At 45.1% G+C, this 23,737-nt stretch overlaps 1 protein-coding gene across 3 annotated transcripts; it reads left to right on the forward strand.

Moving 5' to 3' along the window:
- The first annotated feature begins 1,428 nt into the window (after positions 1 to 1,428).
- LRRC8A (leucine rich repeat containing 8 VRAC subunit A) lies at positions 1,429 to 17,766 on the forward strand. Of its 3 annotated transcripts, XM_048965976.1 has the most exons (5): positions 1,429 to 1,559; positions 2,971 to 3,096; positions 11,078 to 11,220; positions 11,426 to 13,592; positions 16,385 to 17,766. In XM_048965976.1, the coding sequence occupies exons 4-5, from the start codon at positions 11,436 to 11,438 to the stop codon at positions 16,658 to 16,660; spliced, it is 2,433 nt and encodes an 810-aa protein (XP_048821933.1). In that variant the 5' UTR covers positions 1,429 to 1,559; positions 2,971 to 3,096; positions 11,078 to 11,220; positions 11,426 to 11,435; the 3' UTR covers positions 16,661 to 17,766. The 3 variants fall into 3 exon arrangements, with proteins under 3 accessions (XP_048821933.1, XP_048821931.1, XP_048821932.1); XM_048965974.1 differs by lacking the exon at positions 11,078 to 11,220; XM_048965975.1 differs by lacking the exons at positions 1,429 to 1,559; positions 11,078 to 11,220 and adding an exon at positions 1,574 to 1,652.
- The last annotated feature ends 5,971 nt before the right edge of the window (positions 17,767 to 23,737 follow it).

A 23,737-nucleotide genomic window follows, 5' to 3' on the forward strand; every position in this document is an offset into this window, starting at 1 on the left:
GAGGTGGCCATTGCTCAAGTGTGGTATAAGGAGCAAATCATCCTCTCTCGGCTTCCCTTTCCCTTTTGCGACCGAGCTTTGCGTGCACTGATGAGTCAGGTCGTGTCACTCTTCCAAGTGATTACTGTCTCTCTCTCACAGTAGGAAAAAGTGAGGCATGGGGAAGGAAGCACTGACGTTCGCTGTGCAGAGGTCCTGGTTCCTGACCTGACACTCTGCTGCTGGGCCCACCATGACTAAGAGGGTGGGAATTTCTGTGCAGGCAGATACAAACTCTGTTTGCTAAACTTCCAAACACTGAAACAAACAAGTGGCAGCTTGTGTTTGTTGCCATGAGGATTTACACAGCACATCCTGAGGCGGTTGGGGGCTCCATCCCTCCTGCTGAGATTGTCTGTATTTGTTGGACCCCAGGTTAGACCCTGGAGAAGGGCCATACCAGCAGAAAGCCCTGCTGACAGAAAGCAGGCTCATCTCTGTCAGGTTGGTGGGCTGGCTGGGCCCTGGGATAGCACCAGGGCACAGGGGAACAGGGATATGTTTGCCATATGTCATGTCATGAATGTCATGTTTGCCAAAACCCCACTGTTGCCCTGAGCTTGTGAGCATCTCCAACACTGGCAGGAGAAATCCCACTGCTGTGGGACTGAGACCCATCACGTTCCTAGAAAGCCACAGTTGTGCTTATTTTACCGTAGCAGCAGCCACTGGTATCCACCAGTCCAAATTGGCTGCACTTAAGTGCCCCGTGCTGCTTCTTGTGCACTAATGACATTATAATGAATGCCTTTGAAGCATCCTTTATGAATTTTTAAAAGAACAGTGCTGGACAAATGAGTCAGCTGAATGAAAATAACCACAGGAGGATTGTCCTGTTTTTCTCAGGTCCCACAGAACTGCTCCTGGATAAATCCTCACAGCACCACTGTGTCACTCTTCCTGCGGTGAGGAAAGAAATGCCACGTTTTTAGTGGTCTTCATTTGGTGGACAGTAGTTAGAGATCAAGAATTGGGTTTTCAGCACATTTTACTTTGCATAAGTTGGTTCTAAAAGGAAAAGTGGTAAATTATGCTATTTAAATTGTATTTGTTCTCTTACTGCTAAATAGCTTTGATATTGATACCACTCATATCCACAAACAAACAAACAAACAAACAAAAAAAAAAAACTTAATGAAAAGGTAAATCTCTTTATTTAGGGAAAAAAAAGGAATTCTGGAACCCATCGTACTGCCACAGCAGGCGAGGGCACTGTCCTCCTACTCCCCCCAGCCCAGCCCCTCAGCTCTGGGTGGCTGCCCCTTTAAGACTTCACCATGTTGCGCTCTGCCCTGCACCAAGATGGCGTCCGCACCTTCACTTTCCCTCCCTCCCTCTCTCTCGTCGGTATATCCGGACACATAAATTCTGCCCCACTCTGCGCGGCCTCGCCCTACGTAAAGATGGCGGCGCGCCCTTCCCCCTTGTGTCCGCCTCCAAGATGGCGGCGCCCTTTTTCGCTCCTCGCTAGAGGCGGCGGCGGGCGCTCCCCTGGTGGCCGCCTATGCCGGGCGGGTGAGGTCAGTTCCGGGGTGGGGCCGCCTCGGTGCGGACAAAAGGAGCCCGAGCCGGCGCGAGGGAGGGTGGGGGCTGAAGAGGGTCGGTGCGGACAGGTGGGTGCGGGCGGGGATGGGCTGCGGCCTGTCTGCCTCCCGCTGCACTGCTCTCAGAGCGGAGGGCGCCCGGGTGGGGCCGCCCCTGTGGGAAGGGGGCGGCTGTGAGAGGGCAGCGGGCGGGAAGGGGTTCTGACGGGCTGCAGCCCTGACGGGCGGGCGGGGAGGACTCGCTGACTGACCGAGCAGTAATTCATTTCCTTCGTGTGCCCGCCGTCACTGCGCTGCCGAGGGAGGCGGCCCTGGCTGTGTGGGGCGCGGCCGGGCCGCCCCTGCGCTGCCGGCAGCCCCTTGGCGAGGAGGTGCGATCTGTGCTTGTTCCTGAGGGCAGCTTAAAGCCGGCAGGTTTCCTGAATTAACTTTCTTTCCGTCTCGTTCTGTCTCGATGTCTGTTTTTTCCCCAAAGCCTGGGGTGCGGCAGGTTGGTGGTGGGCAGATAGGGGCGATGCGCTGTCAGTGTGCGGGTGTGTCGTGCCGTGGTTTGGGGCGGTGCTGAGCCCTGAGAGGAGGGCAGGGTGGGGGAGAAGGTCAGCGAGTCCTCTCCTTTAGCTTGTTCCTTTGCAGCAGTTTGGCATGGCTCGAGTGGAAAGGCTTTGGTTGTGAGCAGGTTGCTTCTGAGTCTGCCAACCCTGATGCTGGCGTTGGCTGATCCCAACGTGTTCTTGGGTTGAACATCTTAACCAATATGTTTTGTTCTAGTGATGTCTCTTCCTTTTCCAGTGCTTTTTTCCCCGTGCTTCTTGTTGACAAAATGCTTTCTGAAGTTCTGCAGTCCCCCCTGACTTTGAGGCTTGAGGGATCCTTCAGAGCCAGGGCTTGCTCCCTTGTCTGCTTCCCTGTGTTGATGTGCAGGAAGCAAGGAGAAAAAGCTGTTGTAGTTCTTGTTGATGGTGCTAAATTGCCACTGCTTTAAAAAGATTCATGTTGGTAGATGTGAAGAGTTGGGGGTATTTGCTTGAGTGTGAAATGATGAGGGATGTGTGTTTTCAGAGTCCTGATGCATTTTAGATCTTTCCTCCAGGAGGTTAATCTATCTTTATTAGTTTGGTTGCAATAGAGAAACTCGGAGTCTCCTTTAAATGGGTTTGCAACACCTGCTTTGTGATAGCTTCTGGAACAAATGGTGGAGATTTGCTTCTTCTTTGAAAATGTACTTAGAGCTTCTAAAATCTTTCTGGCTATCAGCGACTCTTCTTAGTTCCCAATGACCATCTAGTTTGTTCCTTAGAAATCTCCGACATCCTTTCTGAAACTTTTACATAACGTGGTTCCTCTGTGATCTTCGTTCTCTCTGCTGATAATCTCTGCTTGATTTCAGGGAAGCTGTTCCCATGGCGTGTGGGGAATGCAACGCTTCAGCACCTGCTCAGGATCCAGCACGCAGGAACATCATCCACTTCCAGCACAGAGAACTGAAGTGCAGATAGCAGAACCCAACTGCAGGGTAAGGGCTGCAGGCCAGGGTGGGAGTGGTGTGCTAAAGACACAAATGAAATCACGAGAGCACTGCTTAAAAATAGTTGCAAAACGCGAGGCAGTGATAAGATGAAAGAGCAAGGAGGAAAGGTGGTGGATCAGGGAGAGTGGTGATATGCTTATTTACAGCTGTGAGCCCTAAGTTTTAAGGTGGAGGGAAAAAAGAGTGAAGTAATTTGTTGTCCGATGTAAAACTGAACTGTTGCATTTACCCCTGCATCTAACTCCTGGCCATATAGACCCTGACTACTTTCATTAAAAAAAGTACTTTAAGGCTGTATGCTCTCTGTTTATTTTGGTCAATATTCTTCAGTTTCCAGCAGGGTGATGTTTGTATTGCTATGTAAACATCTCATAAACATTTTTTTTCTGTGGTTAACTAAGGAGAGCACTGACTTGCTGCCCTTGTGGGTGGCACTTAGGCAACGGTGAGGATTGGTAGTTGGAAGCTTTGTCTCTTTGGGTCTCTGCTAGAATAGTGATGAAAGGAAGTGCGGAGTGCCCTGCTTATCTGCAGGATGAGATGCAGCCCGGATGGGTCAAATTGTGAGCAGTGGGGAAGTGCAGGTTTGTGTTCTGACAGTTCAAGGATTTGCTTTGTTGTGCTGATCATGCATGGTACTTGGAAACCGTAACTTTATTTATGTAGGTCAAAGGGAATGTGCATAAATAACTCCTTAAGATATACCAGAAGCCATGTGTTAAAATCTAATGCTTCTATGTTTAAAATGTGGAGTGCCTGAAGTCTTTCAGTGATGACTTCCCAAATGCTTTGAGTTACTGCATTCTCATAAATGCTGCAGATGTTCAGAAAGGCAGCTCCTGGCTTAGGGTGCTCTGACTTCATTTTAAAAAGTCATGGAATTCAAATGTAAGCTATTGTGTTGCTGTGTACAATCCTAACTACAGGCCTTCGTGAATTCTTCCATGTTCTGAAGGAGGATTTTGTTCAGTTGAGTATTTAAAAGGGAAGTGAAAGTCACTGAAGTTAAATTGAGCCTTGCTGGTGTCTAGGAAAGCACAGCGAAGTGGTGTGAGTGGTGGTGGAGTGAAGAAGGGAAGGGTTTCTACATGTTTTATGTGGGGCTTCTTCATGCTGGGATGTCTGCCACTGTTTTGGTAAAGATTAAATACAAACTTACTTTGTTGCAGTGTAGCAAGCCTCCTTCCTGCATGTTTTTCCAAGTAAGTGTTTTCAAAAATAGCCTTGGTTTAGGATGTGTGCTATTGCTGAACTGGCATTTAACAGTCTCTTGTTTGAGGAGAATATCTTGAATGCTTCCAGGCAGCTTTTTCTCTAAGCTGTTTTGCATGCATTTTTTACTGCAAATGGCACACAGTTGGTTTATATATCTGGATTATATATGGCCCTCCTGCTGCTGTTGAACTGCATTTGACTCTAGAAGCTATTCAGTCAGAACCACCCTGCTGGAATAATAGTGCTTTTACCTCCTATACTAGGTTTTGTTAATGTTTGCTGTAAAATTACCAGGCAGTATAAAGCTCCTCTGTGCCAAGTTTGTGCACTGGACTAGTTAACAGATTCGCCTTTAGAGTTGTGGCTTTATTGCCTCTCTCTTATCAACCAGAGAATACAATCAGAAAATGTCCTGAGATGAAAGTCACAGTCATTGTTTTGAAGCTCATGGTGCAGAAGACAAGGTTGCAGGGTCAGGAATAAGCAGGTGGATATATGCTTGTTTCTCTTTTGTCACACTGAGGCAAAATACTATTGTGCTGATGGCTGAAGTCTTACTTTGCTCTTGTTGAAATCCTCTTTCATCTTTGGTTCATCTCTCTGGGTGTTGCCACAGCTGTTTTCAAGCTAATAAATTTGTAGATGTTGTCAGTTTGTTAACAATAAATTGTGATGATCCTTGCTAAAAAGTCTTGGCTTTGAGTTTAGTGTTGTGATTTCTCAATCTCTTGTTAGAAATGTCAAAGCTCTGCTCTGCCCACCATTTCAGTCTTAATTGAAGATAATTGTTTACCCCTTTTTGTATCACTTTCCAATGCTGGAATTAAATGCTGAATAGACTTCTGCAGCTGAGGGAGTGCTTGAAGCTGTTCTGCTTGTTCCAAGTTAACACTCTTGTTGTCTGTCTTAATCTTAAGTAGTTAATAACGACTCAACCACTTGCAAGTGTTTTGTAGTGTCCCATTGGAATAAAGCCATCATACTTTTCAAAGACAAGCTCCAATGCCTTGTCCTTGAAGCATCTTTTCTATGGCAAAGGAAATTAATTTTGGATAGCAAACCTGTGACCACACACATTCATAATTTATAAGCTGACACAGACTTTTTCTCTGGTTTGCATCACTGTGGCAAGTCACCTGATAGCATTTGAGTTTCCATAGCAATCCCACACTGACCTGCTCCCTGATCCAAGCATCACTGATGCTGATAACTTCAGAGTGTTCGCTTCTGAGCAGCTGGGGTGAAACCTTGCAGAAAACAGGCAGGCCAACCAGGACTCCAGTGTAGATTGCTCTGATTGTGCTGATGTTCTGCCCTGTGCTTGTTAGGACAGGCTTGCTGGTGTGATAGTAAACAGGAGCTATTGCACTTTGCTAAGAATGTCAGTCTTGCATTTGATCGGAAGAGTCAATTAAAAGGTAGCTGTAGAGATGGTAAAAGTTCTGTCTGTAGTGTAGGTGAGTTTTTTCATGAGCTTCAGTACAGGTGTTACCTCGTTAATTTGCTTCATTCTCCTGTATCTTGTGGCTTGGGTGGGGCTGAATGTTGCACACAGCTGGTGGTTATATGAAAACCAACGTAATTTACTCTGTGTTCAGTTTGTTGGCTGTCCGACAGGTGAAGAGTGTAAGTGTTGGCTGCCACTGTTGCACTCTTCCATCTGCCAGTCTGAGTAACGTGCAGTCCTTTAAACTTTGTGTTTGCTTCTCTGTCGCAGAAAGCATCTTGCAGACAGACCCAGATGTAAAGATGACTGGTTGTTGTTTGGGACTCTGGCACCTGGTTTCCTTGCTGTTTACTTCTGCAAACAGCGAGGAACAAAATCACTGAGCCTTATTCTGTCTGACATCTTGGGCTTTTCCAGTTGATCATGTGGCTGTCCCTGTTTGGAAGGTTTTCTGAGGAGTGACTGAAAGCAGCTCTGTTTTAACCTCCTCCTTTTGCTTTCAATTCTGAGCCTAATAAACAAGGGGGAGGGAACACAAATTGCATTCCCACTTCTGACTTGCAAAGCTCTTTACATTTCCTGGTGTTTGAACAAAGAGCTCTGTGTTCTGCCCTTCTCTAGTGTTTCAGGTGGCAGCATGCTGGGGAGAGAGGCATTGCTGTTTTGAAAGCTTATGGTAACATGTTGCAGCTCGTCAAAATCAGGGCTGTAGTCTTAAGAGCACGAAGTCGTTTTTCTTTTTCCTTGTCTACCTCTGATATTGTCAGCACACAGACACCTCCCTTGTTCTCTGGGCTTCTGAGAGGTAAGAAACTCTCAACAGTGCTTGACTGCTGCTTTGCAATCTACAATCTTAAAAGCCACTGAGATTTAAGAATGTGTGACACAAACAGAGGTTTGCAAGTGTCCAACATGCAATAAATCCTTGTCTAGCTATTTAAATTTGTATTATGAGATTGCCTCCCTTAGGTGCTGCATCCCACTAAAGGTGAGGATTTCTTTGCTTTCAAGAAGAGGCCCTGGAAGTAAGTGATAGAAACTGAGGAAATTCTTGGACATGTCATGAGATCTTGCATGTAGTCCTGTTCTGCCAGTAGCTCTGTTTGCAGCAGAATGGTCAACAGAAGGAAGAAAGGGAAGAGGAGGATGGATAAAGTATTCAGCAGATGATGAGTCAAGCTGATGACATACCAGCCAGTGAAACTAAACAATGATGTTTCTGTTCACTTTGTCTCTAGCTGGGTATGCTGGTCAGCAGGTACAGGCAGGAATTTCAAGCACAGCTCAGCCAAGCATCTGTCAGCAATAATTCTGCCTTTGCATGTTTAGATTATTGTTGGTTTTAATAGGGAAATTCTTCAAATCAGAGGATGTTTGTGTTCTTGCAGTTGCTCTGTTCATTCCTTGATCTTAAATACCACAGGAGTCTTACGTCTTGCGAAAAGGATTCATGCTCTTGACTCTGGTCTTTATTGGTTAAGGTACATGCTACAGTACAAGGTTTTTGTTAGCTGGGTAAGTTTATTCTTGTTTCTGAATGATTTTATTATTTAGATGTGTTGTGCTCAGGGTGTCCCTGTTCTTCTAAGTTATTTTTTCTTCCAGGTGTGCCTAATAACACTTAATATTCATTAATATTCACACTGCACATGGCAGGAAGGTGCTTGGCAGGTGATGCAGGATGGCCACGATGGCCTGACTTGTTTGTACTAATTGGGCTCTGCCTTCCTTCCTGAGGTTGCCTGATTAGCAGAGTCTGTAGTTGCATGCCAGCATGGGTCTGGGTAAATCTGCAGGCACTGAAGGGATGTGCAGTACCTAAATGTGGATATTGCAGAGATTTTAGGATTGTATTTGTGGGCTGAATTGATAGATATATTATGGTCTTGCTGTATGGCAGTGAGACTTCAGCACACGGGTCTTTACCTGTACAGGCTCCAACTACTCTGCGTGTTCTACACTGGATGTGAATTGCAGCACAGTGCTGCTTCGGTGCAACTGAAACCCTCAAATGTAATGGCACTTCTAAAGTAAGAAGTAGGAGACTGCTCAGTTACATGGTAAATTGGCATGGGATGTGAAAGCTGAAACACCTTTGAGGCAGATACACACTTGTAAGATTTCTTTTGTGTGCAATTCCCAAAGCTTGCCTAATTAATTATACCTTTGGAAAACTTCCTTATGCTTCCGATAAGTGGATGGGGCTTGAACTATGATGTTCCCACCTGTTGGCTCATACAGATTTAATTCAACCTTTAAACTTGAATGAAGCACTCTTTCAAAATCTCAGTATCAGTGTCTCCCATTTGGTGGAGTTAACTGTGAGCAAATTGCCAGTTTCTGAGCCCCAGCTGGAAGGGTGTGCAACTTGACGTGTATCTGAAGGAGCTGAGACTTTTCTTCCCCAAACCTGCTCTACTGCAGTGCCAGAACAATGTCTTCCTCCTAAATATCTCTGTTCTGCTGCCTGTGTACTTGGGGGGAGAGTCTGGCTTCCAGGTGCCCTCTTGGTTTCTGTATAGTGGTTGGACCCCTGGTTCCTACAGGAAGAATCCTATCATGCAGGGCAGCATCGGTAGCAGAGATAAGCCCTGAGAATCTGACTTCTTGAGGTTAGTCTGCTGTCATCAACCCCAGCAGCAAAACTGCCTGCCTGAATCCAGAAGGGAGTGTTGCAACCAGAACGGCGTTTTAAAACGATTATGAAATGGGGTCTATAAAATAATGATGCTTGTTTTGCTGCAGAACAGTCATCGGGTCTGTCAGGAACTGGAATGGATTGCACACATGGGAAATCTGGTTGAGGAGGGCTGTAGCTTTTCCCCTTGGTTTCCCAAGTTTTTTGGTGGTCAGTTTTCCTTTTTACCACAGATGCTGCAAATAAGATTAGATAAGACCTGGGGGGCTACAGCTTCTGTAAAATGACCTCTTGTTTTACTGCTTCTCATCTGGGACTTGAACAGGGCTTCCACAGCTGCCAGGAGGAGTGGGAACTTGTGAGAATGTCCTTTTCTTCACGCAGTGACCCTATCATTGTTACTGGAGGGCAGGGGATTTCCTGCTCCACCATGCCAGGGTTTAAATGCTGGTATGGAGCTGTAATAGGCTATCGTGGGACGTTCAAACAGATCATTTGTTAGCTGTCTTGTAACTGCACAATGTAAAGGCAGATTTCCTATCCCATGTGGCCAGTAAATAGAATTAGGGAGCCTGTTGCCCTAATTTTTTTTGCTTTCCTTCCTAGCTATTTTGAGATACAAATCAAAGTAAACACAGGGTTCGTTTGTTGCAAAAAAGCAATGAGGTATTTCTTAGACTTGGCTCAAGTCTGGAAAATGCCTTAACCACGAGACTCTGCTTCCTGAGAAGTTCCTCTCTATTTCATAACCTTTCTGTGGGCAGCTATGAAGGACCCAATTCCTGCAAAAGCTTCCCTGCCTGGAGTGAAGAAGCACTGGAGGAAAGAAGAAAGGATCTCTGGGGACAAGTGGTATCTAGACAAGAGAAAGAAAGGAGATGAGTGTCTGTTTCCCTCAGTGTAAGATGGGAGGGGTAGGAAATTTAAGTAGGGAGCAGTTCTTTGATGAACAGCACCAGAGTTCTCACTGCATGCTCCTGAAGGAAAAGAGGAATCAGGATCCTACATAGCACTATGGGAGAGCAGTGAGGGGTACAGCAGTGTTCGTTGCCTCTTAGATGTAGTTTGGAAGGAGTAACAACAGAAGCTGTGCATCACACTTGGCAGGAGTTTTAGGAGAGTGTGCACGGGCTGGGAGACTGCCACTGGACCTCTGTGGACCCTTAGGGTGGTGTGCTGCTCTCAGAGGGGTCCTGAGCTGTTAGTCTGGTAGAGCAGAAGCTGTGCTTTCCTGTAAGCATTGATAAATTTAAGAAGCTGAGCCATGACATAGTTAACTGTTCCAGCAGATGGCTGCAGTAACTCTTGGTGTTCTCCTTTTACAAAGCTTTGTGGGCTTTCTCTTGCTTGGACTGGAGAAGTGCAGGACTTTCCTCTGATTACAGTGGAAGGGATGCAGAGCGTGCTGGGGAGGGTGCATATCTTTGTTTTTCCTCGTGCTATGGCATGTCAGCTATCCTGCCCTGGCTCTCACACTCTTCAATAACTGAACTTGGTTGGGCAGAAGGCAAATGCTTCTTTAGGAATAGCTGTCATCTTTCAGCCTACCTCTAGCAGTCTTCCCAAATAGCTGTAAGTCAAAGCTGGCATTTTACCATTTATTGTTGTGAGCGACAAACCAGGGAATAGTGTTCTCAATTTAGAGTCTCTAGGGAATGTGGTGCTTCTTGAGTTCATGTTAGGAGGGGCTTCCTTTGCAGTTCTGGGCTGGAAGTTAATTTTAAATACAAACTCATATTCTACAAAAGCAGATGGTGTGGTCACTCTGCTTGGCTTCAGCCAGTGGTGTATAAAAAGCTGCTATCAAGCCTGCAGCCCCTGGGGCTTGTCAGGACTGCCTGTATGGATGCTGCCTTATGGACTGTGGAGACAGGATTGAGCTTTTGTTCTTCTTCTGTTACAGTTGAGTTGATGAGAGTCTCAAAACGACAAAGACTTGTGCTTGTCTGGTGCCTGAACACTGCTAGCAAGTATGGTGTGATATTACTGCTTTTTCAGTGTCATTAGAACAAGTTATAATGACTTCATGCACTTCACTTGTGTCACCTGTCAGATACAGGGAATGCTTTGTGAGTTTGTACGGATCTGTCAGGCTTATGGGTTTTCTATGGCTTTTTCCTTCTGGAACTCTGAAGGACAGAACAAGTTCTGCCATGAGGTCTCCCTTCCCAGAACCTTTTCATTTCCTTTGTGACTCTTAAATCCCAGCTGAGATGAACTCTAAGTGGGAGTGGCTGGTCAGGGAAGTGAATTTTTATATTAAGTATGCTTCCCCTTTCCTATACTTCTAAAGTGAAGAAAACAAAGAGCAGCTGTTACAGGATTTCAGAAGGGAGCTGTTGTACAGTACTGTTGGCAAGTACTGTTTCTTTGGGAAGTTGATGCTGAGGTGGAGAGCCAGAACTTCTTCCTGTGGAAGGAAAAGGGATGATATCAAACAACTTTTTGTTCTTTTCCAGTTTTCTTAATCAGATATGGGTTGCGTCAATGTAGTGGTTCTAGGAAATATAACTAATGCTCTTAAATCCTCTTCCTTGCCTCTGCAATTGGAGAGGCACAGATGTAGAGTTATTTCTTAGCTCAGAGTAACAAACACATGATAACTCTGTGTGGATTTTCTCTAATAACGCTGTCAAATTCCTTTGTCCCTGAAATGATATCCCCAGGTAAAGCTGAAAGCTTCCCATTACTCATCTGTCATAGGAGTTAAAGTTGGTCCTGGAAGCCTTCTTTCAGTGTGAATTTTTCACCTGCAGACTGCTAATGACAAGCACCAGTCCTGATGCCTTCCAGCGACTCGCCTGTGAGGGTGAGCACCACCACAATAGCTTTACAGCCTCAGCTGTAACCAGGTGCCTTGCTCAGGTAGTCTCACTTGTTTGTATCCAAGTAACTTGAAACTAGGGCTTAATTCAGTCCTGCTTTGCCAGCACTTAAAATGCGAGTTTCCCGATACCCTCTAGAAGAGCAGAACAAAAGAGTTTTAGTAATGCTTGCTTCTGTTTTCCTTTCAGGTGGTGAATCATGATTCCAGTCACTGAATTGCGATACTTTGCTGACACTCAGCCAGCATACCGCATCCTGAAGCCATGGTGGGACGTATTCACGGACTACATTTCCATAGTGATGCTGATGATTGCAGTGTTTGGAGGGACTCTTCAGGTCACCCAGGACAAAATGATTTGTTTGCCCTGTAAATGGATTACCAAAGACTCTTGCAATGACACTGTCAGAGGTTGGACAGCTGTAACCCCAGAGCGTATTTACTATAACTCTAGTCTTGTTCCCTCTGCTGATACAGGGCCCACAGGGATCCAATATGATTTGGACCGGCACCAGTATAACTATGTGGATGCGGTGTGTTATGAGAACCGCCTTCACTGGTTTGCCAAGTATTTTCCTTATCTGGTGCTGCTACATACTCTTATCTTCCTGGCTTGTAGCAACTTCTGGTTCAAATTTCCAAGGACCAGCTCCAAGCTGGAGCATTTTGTGTCTATTTTGCTTAAGTGTTTTGACTCTCCATGGACAACAAGGGCATTATCTGAGACAGTGGTGGAAGAGAGCGATACCAAGCCAGCATTTGGGAAAATGAATGGCTCCATGGACAAGAAATCTTCCACGGTCAGTGAGGATGTGGAAGCCACTGTTCCCATGCTGCAGAGAACAAAGTCTCGAATTGAACAAGGAATCGTGGACCGATCTGAGACAGGTGTTTTGGACAAGAAGGAAGGTGAACAGGCCAAAGCACTCTTTGAAAAAGTGAAGAAGTTCCGTACGCATGTGGAAGAGGGAGATATAGTGTATCGCCTCTACATGAGGCAGACCATCATCAAAGTAATCAAGTTCATTCTTATCATCTGCTATACTGTTTATTACGTCAACAACATAACATTTGATGTTGACTGTAAGGTGGACATTGAGAGCTTGACTGGCTACAGGATGTATCGCTGTGCTCATCCTTTGGCCACTCTCTTCAAAATCTTGGCATCTTTCTACATCAGCTTGGTGGTAGTCTATGGCTTGATCTGCATGTACACGCTCTGGTGGATGCTGAGGCGATCACTCAAGAAGTACTCCTTTGAGTCTATCCGTGAGGAAAGCAGTTACAGTGACATTCCTGATGTGAAAAATGACTTTGCTTTTATGCTCCATTTGATTGATCAGTATGACCCCCTGTATTCCAAGCGCTTTGCTGTCTTTCTGTCGGAGGTGAGTGAGAACAAGCTGCGGCAGCTGAACCTCAACAATGAGTGGACTTTGGAGAAGCTGCGGCAGAGGATCACAAAGAACTCTCAGGATAAGCTGGAACTGCATCTGTTCATGTTGAGTGGCATTCCTGACACGGTCTTTGACCTCATAGAGCTGGAGGTCTTGAAGCTGGAGCTTATCCCTGATGTCACCATTCCCCCAAGCATTGCTCAGCTCACCAGCCTTAAGGAACTATGGCTTTACCACACCGCTGCCAAAATTGAGGCTCCAGCCCTGGCCTTCTTGAGGGAGAATTTGAAATCTCTCCACATCAAGTTCACAGACATCAAGGAGATCCCTCTTTGGATTTATAGCCTGAAGACACTAGAAGAGCTTCATCTGACAGGGAATCTGAGTGCTGAAAACAACCGGTACATTGTAATAGATGGATTGAGGGAGCTGAAGAGGCTAAAGGTGTTGAGGTTGAAGAGTAACCTCACCAAGCTGCCACAGGTGGTGACAGATGTTGGTGTGCATCTTCAGAAGCTTTCCATTAACAACGAGGGCACCAAGCTCATTGTTCTCAACAGCCTTAAGAAAATGGTCAACCTGACAGAGCTGGAGCTGATCCGTTGCGACTTGGAGCGCATTCCTCACTCCATCTTTAGCCTCCACAATCTGCAAGAGATAGACCTGAAGGACAATAACCTCAAGACCATTGAGGAAATCATCAGCTTCCAGCACTTACATCGTCTCACTTGCCTTAAATTGTGGTACAACCACATTGCCTACATCCCCATGCAAATAGGCAACCTCACCAATTTAGAGCGCCTTTACCTGAATCGTAACAAGATAGAAAAGATTCCTACCCAGCTCTTCTATTGCAGAAAACTTCGGTATTTGGATCTCAGCCACAACAACTTGACTTCCATACCACCAGATGTAGGACTTCTTCAAAACCTGCAGAACCTAGCTGTGACAGCCAACAGGGTAAGTGAGCAGGAGCCTGAGTGTTCCTCTGTGAGCACAGGTAATTCTGGTGTGTCTGTTATCTGTGGGATTAAATGTGTTACAGTGGTGTGTGAAATATTCCTGGCACTGCTGTTCTATTTAAATTCTGAAGCTTCAGTTTTTTTCTGATGGCTTTATCTAAGGCAGATAACTCCAGAGGAAGTTCTTTCCTTCTGTTGAACAGCTCTTGTTTTGTAGCATCCCTTTTCTTTCAGGGAAATTGCTTTTAAGTAGCAGTTACAGACTGTTTCCTAAAGCCTGCCTGATGCTTGTTTCTCTGCAGCTGGAAGCTTGTTTTGCCTAGATTGACACCAGCTTTGGTCTTAAAATGGAGACCTAAGAAAGTACTCTTAATGTAGTACTATTCATTGTACTTCAGCTGAGTACATACACAGTGACAGCAGCCATCTAGCATGTGCATGTGTGCAGCTCACAGTTTTCATGCAGTACTACTTATTTCTGGGAATGCTCTGTAGTTCAGTCTTGTAACATACATTTTGTGTGAGAAGCTCTATGTTACAGACTTAAGAAACATGATTCTTAATCTGTCACATTTAAAATGTGTTGTCTTGCTCCAGAAAGGTTATGTTAGAGGAAATAAAACTGTCTTCTATAGTGTGCTTTCTCTGGAAAGAGTGGGTTAAGCCAGGTTTGTCAACTGGCCATCAGACTTGACTTAGAGGGAAGGAAGTGTGGCACCTTTCTGTGCCTCAGTGCAATGGCTGTGGGTTTTCTTGTACAATCCCAGGTGGACTTGGACAGTTAAGACTTAGACTTGGCTTAAGTGCAAGGCAGGTCACAAGGGAGATGACCAAGTGTGCTATGCTGCTTTGTTACCTGGTTACCCTTGGGTCGGAAGGGGCTTAATTGCTTGAAACAAACTGTCCCATGTGTTTTCCGATGTGTTTGTTACTCTTCTTGGGATTACAAATGCATAGGAAGGAAGCCTCATTTACCAGGTGTCAAAGATCAACCTGTGATCACACAGGCTGTGCTGAGCTGAAGGACTTGCTGAGGCTTTCATTCACTCTCTTTGCTGAAGTTGCAGAAGGCTCTACCAGAATGTATGAAGCACAGACAGATCTGATCAGTGGCTTCTGGGTGTGTGCATCCTTCTGTATGGGTGGCTTAAGCTTAGGACTTCATGGTATGCACACATTTCATACCATTGAAAGCCAGAATATTTTCTCAGGATGAATGTGGCTGAGAGGGCTGTTTTCTGAGGTTGGTGTTCAAGCAGAAGGAAGAAAGTTTTAACTGCTTGTGCTGTTCAGAACCCAGGTAATTCTGTGCCATTTGTCTTCTGGGAACCTTGCTGCTACAACTTCCTGAGAGTTGATCTGTGGTGTATCCTCTGTAGTCCTGGGATGGAGCTTGTCTTGGAGGAAGAGGAGTTAGAGACAGCTCTGTTCTCTGCAGCACTGTTTGACACAACCTGTTGTACTGTGTGAAAGTAATGATTTCCTGATGCAACAGGAAAGTTGTGGAGCATCCTCTGTTCCACTGGGTTTGGAAGCAGAAAGTGATGTGAACCCAGTGAAACAGCAAAGCTGCTTATTCCCCTGCAGGTGCCAGGCAAAGCACTGTCATCCTGGGGCTCTGAGCCTGGTTATGCAGGAAACAGTGGCAGCAAGGAACACAAGGGCTGGTAGGCAGGCATTTCCCAAGGCCAGGAGTTACCTCAAATGTCCTCTCTTAGCTCAGCAATCTTAGCAAATAGGAGCTGCTGGAGTTGGCTGGTACCAGTGTACCATTTTGGGAAGCAGGCCACATTATAGCACATTGCTTCCTTCCTAAACCAATACTTGTCCCTTAAATAAGTTTTATTTTCAGAAGTCTGTGAGCAGGGTATTTGGTCTATATGATCCCAAGTGGTCCCTTCCAACCTCACCCTTTCTGTGATCATCTGATTGCATGTTGCTGTTCACGTAACGCTTGACAGCACCAACAACAGTGGCTGAATTTGGCTGTTTTTAATTGGTCTTGTCCCTGCTTTTGGTTGGACTTCATTCAGAATTGATTACAGTTCAATTTAGCAGTGTCATGCATAATTCAAGGTTAAAAAAGAGACATGATCGTGTATAAAGGCAACATACAGTAATCTGCGTGATGAGGCTTTGAATTTAGTGGAGAGTATTGAATTGCTGCCCTTAATTCCTGGCCTAGTGCTTGTTAAACCTTACCTATATTGTTTTCTTAGAAATTCACTGAAAGGAGTACTGGAGTAATAGCAATTAGACTTGTTCAATTAGTGACTTGAAGGCAATGGTGGGAGAGCTAACAGGTGGTGACTTCATTTTTTGTTGTACTGTCAAAAAAAAACTCAAATGAACTTTGTAATTGGAAGCCTATCAAGTCCCTGCAACAATACCAAACCCGACAGAAATGATGGAGTGCTCTCAATTCTCAGTGCCTGACAGTTGTATTCATGTAGTGTCTGCTCCAGGTAATCTTATACATAATGAAAGTATACAAGAAGGCTTTTAGCTTTCCTGTGAGATGTGAAGAACAAGATTTAAAAAGGTTGATACAGTAAGTTCTCAAAGCTGAGAGGTACCAAGTAGTTGACATCTGCTGGCACGGTGGTGCTCTGAGAGGAGCTAGGTAAGAATGGCCAATGGCAGAGCTGTTTGGGAGGCTTCATGCTATGCGAGTCCTTACTGCAGGAGCTCACTTAAGGAAGGACAGTGAGATGTGTGACCTTGTTATTGTCTTATGAGTGGGTGTGCTATTAGGTGACTTCATCTGTAATTGATTTTTTTTTTCTTTAGATTGAGACTCTCCCGCCAGAGCTGTTCCAGTGCAGGAAGCTGAGAACCTTGAACCTGGGAAACAATGTGCTGCAGTCACTCCCATCCCGTGTTGGAGAGCTGACAAACCTATCACAGATAGAGCTGCGAGGGAACCGCTTGGAGTGCCTGCCAGTGGAGCTGGGAGAGTGTCCTCTGCTGAAACGCAGCGGGCTTGTGGTGGAGGAGGACTTGTTCAACACGCTGCCCTTGGAAGTCAAAGAGCGGCTGTGGAGGGCAGACAAAGAGCAAGCCTGAGCCCCCGAAAGACGGGGAGGAACCACTGACCAACAAGAAGGAAACACAAGGCCATTCCAGTCCCCTTTCTCCCAGGTCCTCCCCTTCCTCTTCTCCAATCACTATCGAACTAGCCAAGGAGTCCCTGAACAGTGACGACTCTGAGGCTACTTCTTGCCTCGGGTGCAGGATTGTGGAAAGCTTGGGATCAGGATGAGGATCAAGACAGGTTAGATGGCTCCTGAGCAAGGGCCAGTGGGAGTAAGAGATGTTGCTGCTGTTTTGGACAGGAAGTGGAGTGAAGTGGGTGGTGCTGGAAAAGAGATGACCTCCTTTGGATGGAGGAGAAAAGGAAACGTGGGGATTGCTGCCTTGCTTCGAATGGGGATTATAGTGTCAGGGAATGAGTGTCCTGCAAGCAATGATCAAGAGTCTAGGAAACTTCCTGTACCTCCTTGTCTGTGACACCTGGTACTATTCCCCTCCAAATCAGCAATTCAGTAAGTGAGGCCCCACAGAGTGCTAGGGATAGGAGAGAGTTGATTATTCTACCTAGATGCTGGCATTGGGATTTTGGGGGGTAAATTTATCTCAGACATCAATTTGGATGGAGGAATGTGTTTTTTGTTACAAATTGTCTTCTCTCCCTTGTGTTTGACACCCTGTCTTCTTCCCCTGGGGAAGGAGTTCTCCCTCCAGAACTCCATCTGTGCATTAGAGATTGCACTTTCTAGCAGTTTCAAGTCACTTGTGCTAATGAGTTGATCACATAGCATCCTCTTCTCCAACTGATGCATTGGAGGCTCTAACCAAAATAATTCCAGGCCTTTAGCCTGTTCTGAAATGGCTAGAATACAAATGATCTGGGTAATACAAAAGATCTGGATTAAAAGCAGTTGGTCTGCCTCATCTGTTCTCCCAGAAGCATTGAGTTGCTTCATGATCTTGGCTTTTAAAGTTTTCAAGCTGCTTTTAAGTTCCCGATGCTCTGTCACGTAACAAACGCAGATGTAAAACCAGTGTGTCAAGGTGTCCCCTGGGGTTGGCAGTGTTTATAGTAAAGAGGAATAACTCAGTTTTCCTCTGCCCAAAAAACTGTTAGATTTGTTGCCAATTTTTTATTTTTTAGGAACAAAATCTACAGAGCAGCTTAATTGTTTTCTTGTTGTCTTTCACCCTTCAGCAGCTGTCAGTTCCTGTTAACCTCTTAAGTAAGAGGCTGACGCTGATTGAACTTGGTGCTGGAAAAGTAACCTGTCCTATTCTTCCCTGTTTCATTCCCCTGTTGTTAAGGAGCAGTATGAGAATCCTCTGAGGACTGATCCCTTGAACAGAGCAATCTTTATTGAAACAAGTCTGACCTGTTTGGTATTGCTTGACAAAACCCTGCACGGGGTAGATAACCTGTGATAGCTGCTGCTACTCATGTCTCGAGGTGGAGTGGTGAAGGTGTGTCTCCAATACACCCAAAGTCTGCCATTTTCCATCAGAAGGAACAGGAGGCTCACAGGCTGCAGGTCCTGATTGTAATGCTCCGCATCGAGCCAACAGGTTTGTCTCCAAGGTGGAGTGCTGCAAACAGGCATGAAATGTTTGGAGGCTTCCTGTGTGCACAAAGGGAGGAAGCTGCAGCCATCTCTGAAGCAGTTCCTGACAAACTGCCAGTGAGAGTGCTGGCTTAGCAAACCCTGATGATCCCTTGGATGTTGGTGCAATAGGGCGCTATGGCTTTTCTCATGAGATGTAAGATATGAAATATACACACTAAACATGCTGAAACCATGAACAATGTTAACTGGGCTCTGGATTTGTTGATGTTCAGATGCTTCAATAAAGCTGTATTAAAATCTAGGAAATCTGTTTATAAAACTGCTTTTAAGGAAGATGTAAATTCTGCCTCCCTTAGTTCACTGTTAAGCTTTAAACAGTCCAGAGGAATAATATAATTTTCTTTATCTGGAAGGCAAGGCACTGTTTCTAACAGAGTTAGTGTTCAAATTATGTTAGAGTTGGAGCCACTGCCAAATTGATGGGAAGCATTAATCCAAAATGCACTGCATCAGAGCAAGCACTGGTGCTCAGGAGTGTTGGTGCTGATGCATTTTGGATTGGATTCATGCACACAAGCATTTTGAATTGGTGGGACAGGAATTGTAAGGTAAACTTACTGCTGCTTGGGTAAGGCAGGAATGGCTTTAGGCTTAGTTACAGCAGTACTGTTTTCCAGGCACTTTCTCATGGTGGCTTTAGGGGCTGTTTGGATGGCAAAGGAAACCTCGTTTTCTTCCTTACTCTGTGCCAAAAGATTGCTGGAGAGTAATGGCAATTGAATTGAGGGACTTGAAGTCTGTGTTGTATTCAAGGCCACTGGGTAATCTGTTTACAGCATGTGTGTTTTAGGCTAGACAGGGCTGAAGGGCAATGTACCTCGTAGGATTTTAACCTAGCTTACAGGAACAGTTTTCTCCTGTGTGTCTAGGTCATTGCAGATGAATGCTTTAACTCTTGATTCGAGGTATGATGTCACTTATACAACTAAGCTTTGTGCAGCTAGGCCAAAAGTTTCTATAAGCAGCTCCTGCTTTTATGCTGCAGTGCTTCTAGAAGCTTGCACATCTCCTGAGCTCTGCTATGTATCTCAGTGCCGAATCCATAGGAGAAGTGGACAATAGGCTATTGTGCTAGAAGTGAGCCTCTAACTTCTTATCAAATGACAGCTATACTTCTGCTGCTTGCTGAGTAGAAACTGCCCTATGCCTGAGGTCTACAAAGCAATTTTAAGACAGGCCAGTATTGATCATGCATGGAAACACTAGCTTTTTTGCTCCTTTTTCAATATTCAAAGCTCAGTTTTTCAGTCTTGGCTGTTAGAGCTTGAGGTATCTCAAAGCTGTCACTCAGAAAGCTAAGTAGTTTGATAGCTTCTTGTACCAGAAACGCAGGTGGCACAAAAATATATTGCCATTCTGGAAGACAGCAATATTTACCTGCTCCTGATGTGTGCTTCTTGGTCTTCCATGGAAGAGATAGTGATTTCATAGTATCAGTTTCATGTGATGAAATGGAGGAAGCTTTAAAACTTAAATGATAGGGTCTAAAACGTGAGGTCCTGAACACATTTACAGCTCGGACTTCCTGTAAAGCTCACCCCACAGCAGGGTGATTCACTCAACTTCCCATACCTGCCTGGATTGCTCAGTCTGAGGGATGGGCTTACATCAACAATTCTTCCTCATTTGCAAGTGTTCAGTCAGTGTATATCATAATTTTTCTTTCAATCTCTGTCAAACTGAAGCTTTGCTTTTTCTGACATAAATCTGCACGTTCAGGAAGAAAAGCTCACCTTATGCAGACAATCAGCAGGTCAGTGTCTTCTTGTCCTGACCTGTCTTTTCAAAGCACTCTAGTTGGTAGCAAAACAGATTTATTAGCTGCTAAATCACAAAACAACTTGAATTAAAACAGTTTCCTTAATAGCACTGCTGAGCTGAATGAATTCTTGGACCCCCTGTTGGTCTTGAGCATGCTGACCCCATGCTAGGACTGGAGGTTAGTAAACAGAATTCTACCTTTCACTCCCAACTGCCCCAAAAAGTACTAAGTTACAATGGATTATTTGAACCACCTGTAAGGTGGGTGGTGCCAAACCTATTAAATGTGTTAAAATTTGCTGTATCTCTGAAACTATGCACTGGAATGTTAGATGAAGTTTTTCTTTGGAGTTGTTTTCTGACCTTGTTTTGGTCCCTAGTTAACTCAGCAGTGGGAATTAAGTCACTCCATCAGTCTGAATGGTGAAATGTAAGCCCAATGCAAGCTGTTACAGGTATCTGTCGTGATGTGCTGTTCTTTGGTATTAATTGTCACTTCTTGAATGTCCTACCTCATTTTTTATTTCTCTTATTACCATTTCTACACTCCACTTAGCTAATTTCAATTTAATTAAAGCAGATGCTTGGTGTCGTTACCACAAATAGTATGAAGTGGCTTTCTGTTGCTGAACCACACCGAAGCCCTCTTCTTTTTCTAACAGGATTCTAGGAATTTCAGAACAATGACACATCCTTTGCAGGAGATGATACGTAAAAACTGTTACTGATTTCATAGAATCACAGAACTGTAGGGGCTGGAAGGGACCTCTAGAGGTCAACTAATCCACCCCCCTGCACAGCAGGCTCCCAGGACCAGGTTGCACAGGCAGGCATTCAGGTGCCTTTGCTTGAATGTCCCCAGCGAAGGACATTCCCCTCCCTGGGCAGCCTGTCCAGTGCTCTGTTACCCTCACTGTGAAGGAGTTCTTGCACATGTTTGTGTGGAACTTCCCATGCTTCAGTTTGTGGCTGTCTCCCCTTGTCCTATCACCACGCACAGCTGGGAAGGGTCTGTCCTTGTCCCTTTGCCCCCACACCTTAGATAGATGTAGATGTTGATCAGATTCCCTCTGAGTTGTCTTTTCTCAAGGCTGAACAGGCCCAGCTCATTCAGCCTTTCACTTGAGAGGTGCTCCAGGATCTCTATCATCTCTGTGGCCTCTGCTGGAGTCTTTCCAGGAGATCCCTGTCCTTTTTGTACCAGGGAGGCCAGAACTGGATCCAGTGCTCCAGGTGAGGCCTCACTAGGGCAGAGTTAGAGGGGGAGGATCACCTCCCTTGCCCCGCTGGCCATGCTCTTTTTAATGCACCCCAGGATGCCATTTAACAGTTGTGACATCATTTCCCTTCCTTACCTTTTTCCATTTCAGAAAGGGACTTTCATGATTTGATTTCTCGATTTATTTTCAGTCCTTCAGGGGAGGAATTGTTTCTTCCTTGATAGCTGTGCCTTCTCTAGAGGCACATTAAGGTGAACTCTCCACCGAGGCATTGTTCCTTTTAGTGCAGTGTTATCTTTGCCTGAAGCCAGCTGTTCCCTCTGGTTCTTCTCTTTTTGTTTGTGGAGAGCATGGAGAGATTTCTTAGATGTTGGTGTGACTTTTCTCACTGAAGATCAAGGTTGTACCATAAGCGGTAGCATCATCTGCTCTGAAATGCTGCCCTCAATAAGGCTGTGTGAATGCTAAATGGGAAAACTATCATTTAGATTTTGTTTGGATTTGTTTCCTTTTATTGCATTTAAAAAATGATTTATTTTTTTACTGCTGTTTGGCCACACAGTGGATTCTGTAGTCTTAATAAAAACGTGCCAAAATGTTTTCCTGTCCTATCTGCATTGTAACAGTGCTCGAAGCAGAGCTGGACAAGAGTAGTGTCAGATTTGAACCCTTTCCATCCCTCCAGCTGCAGTGTTAGATGAATGTTAAAATGTTGGTGGTAGTGTGAAATCCTCCAGAAATCTCATCTGAAATCCCTTTTCAGAAGTAACTACGCTTGAACTGTTGGACCCCAAAAACTAAGGTGAGCTCTGCGTGCATTCACACAAAGGCTTAATTTGGAACATCTGGAAATACCCTTCCATTCTTTCCTATCTCTCCTTTAAAGGAAGTTCATTGGACAATAGGGAGAATTTTTCCAGGCTGAACTTAATGAGAAGGGGGCTAACGGGCCTGAGTCATCTACAGCTGCCAGATGCATCCATTTAAGTAAGGCACTACTCACAGCTTGGACGTGGCTCCCTGCCGCTCTGTAGATGCGCTCGCAGGGTTGTGGTTTGGCATGCAGGACCTGTGCTTGGTGTAATACTTCTGACATTCGCTCTGTATGCGGGGTTGCTCGGGCAGCTGATCAGCAGCACCTCCACCGTAAGCACCGAAGGCTGCTATTGTTTTCTCTGAGAGATGTGTAAGACTGGACACTTTAACAGAATAAAAGTTTAACTTTTTAATTTGCGTTTTCCTTTTATGTCTGCTTTCTTTAATTTGGCTGTGTGTGAAGGCGCTTCGCCCCTGGCCGCCTCACTTCTGGGAAGACAGATGTTAGTGATTGCTGCTGTTGTGTGGGATTGCTGCTTTACTCATCGCTTCAGCCCGTGTGGGTTATGACATTTCTTTATGAATAAGAACAAAGTAGATGTACAGAGATTCTGCTGAGGCCTGGACTGCCTTACACTTTACCATCGCTTTAACAAAGGGTTGAAACAATTTACATTGCCAATACAGGCTGTTGGAGCATTGATTGTCTGCTTGTAGAAACTCCGCTGGCTTTTCAGCGTGCATCTTGCTCTCTCCTTCCCTAGGAGAAAGATAGGAACTGAAGGCAGTGGAGAATGCTGCCTGTTGCTATAGGAATGGTGCCTTCAGCCAGCTGCTGGTAGCAGCCTGTAACTTTCAAAGATGGTTTGAGTTTCTGTGCAACTCATTTGATACAGAGAAAGGTATTTCTCTTGTGTCCTGCCTTCCCTTGCTTCCTTTGAGGCTGTTTGACCACAGTGACATTATACCTACTTCAGTGACACAGAGCTGGGGTGGTGGAAGGCGCTGCTCTGTGCCACAGTTTATTGGCACTGAGTTTTTAATGGGATGCTTGGAAGAGCTGAGCTAAGAAAGGAGTGGACAAAATGCTTCCTGTCATCTAAGGCTCTCTTGGACTGGGGCTTCCTTCTGGCAAGGGGTCATCAGCACCTCAAGTCACTGAGCAAAAGGGAAGAATGAAAGCAGCCATCAGAGAACCGGTGGTGCATGTTGGATTCCTAGGGAACGGGAGTATGGGGATGGAAAGGAGCGTTGGAGTGAAGAACTGATGTTTTTGCTGGGAAAAATGCAATCCAGATAACTCCAAATTTTCTGTGTAGCTCACTAAAGCATAGAGTGAAGACCCAGTGTTACTGCAGCTATGATTTAGATTTGTTACATACAGTTCTCTAGTCTGACCACACCAAAAACCAATAGGTAGAAAACTCACAAAGAAAGTAACTTGTGTCAGACTGTGGATAACAGTGAGAGTGCTCTCAGTAGGGAACTCTTCTGTTTCTGAGGCTTTTGGTAACTTCAGAAAAAGGACTGTTTGGGAAAAATATTTGAGTATTGGTGCTTTTTTAAGTAGATACTAATGGACAGTTTAACACAGTTTAAACATGTAGTCCTTGTTCCTAGTGAGCGTGCTGAGATGCTGGAGCTGGCTGTGGGGAATCAGGAGCTCTGATCAGCATCAATGGGAACCTCAC

The sequence above is a fragment of the Lagopus muta genome, chromosome 19 (assembly GCF_023343835.1).
Source record: "Lagopus muta isolate bLagMut1 chromosome 19, bLagMut1 primary, whole genome shotgun sequence".
Taxonomy (NCBI): domain Eukaryota; kingdom Metazoa; phylum Chordata; class Aves; order Galliformes; family Phasianidae; genus Lagopus; species Lagopus muta.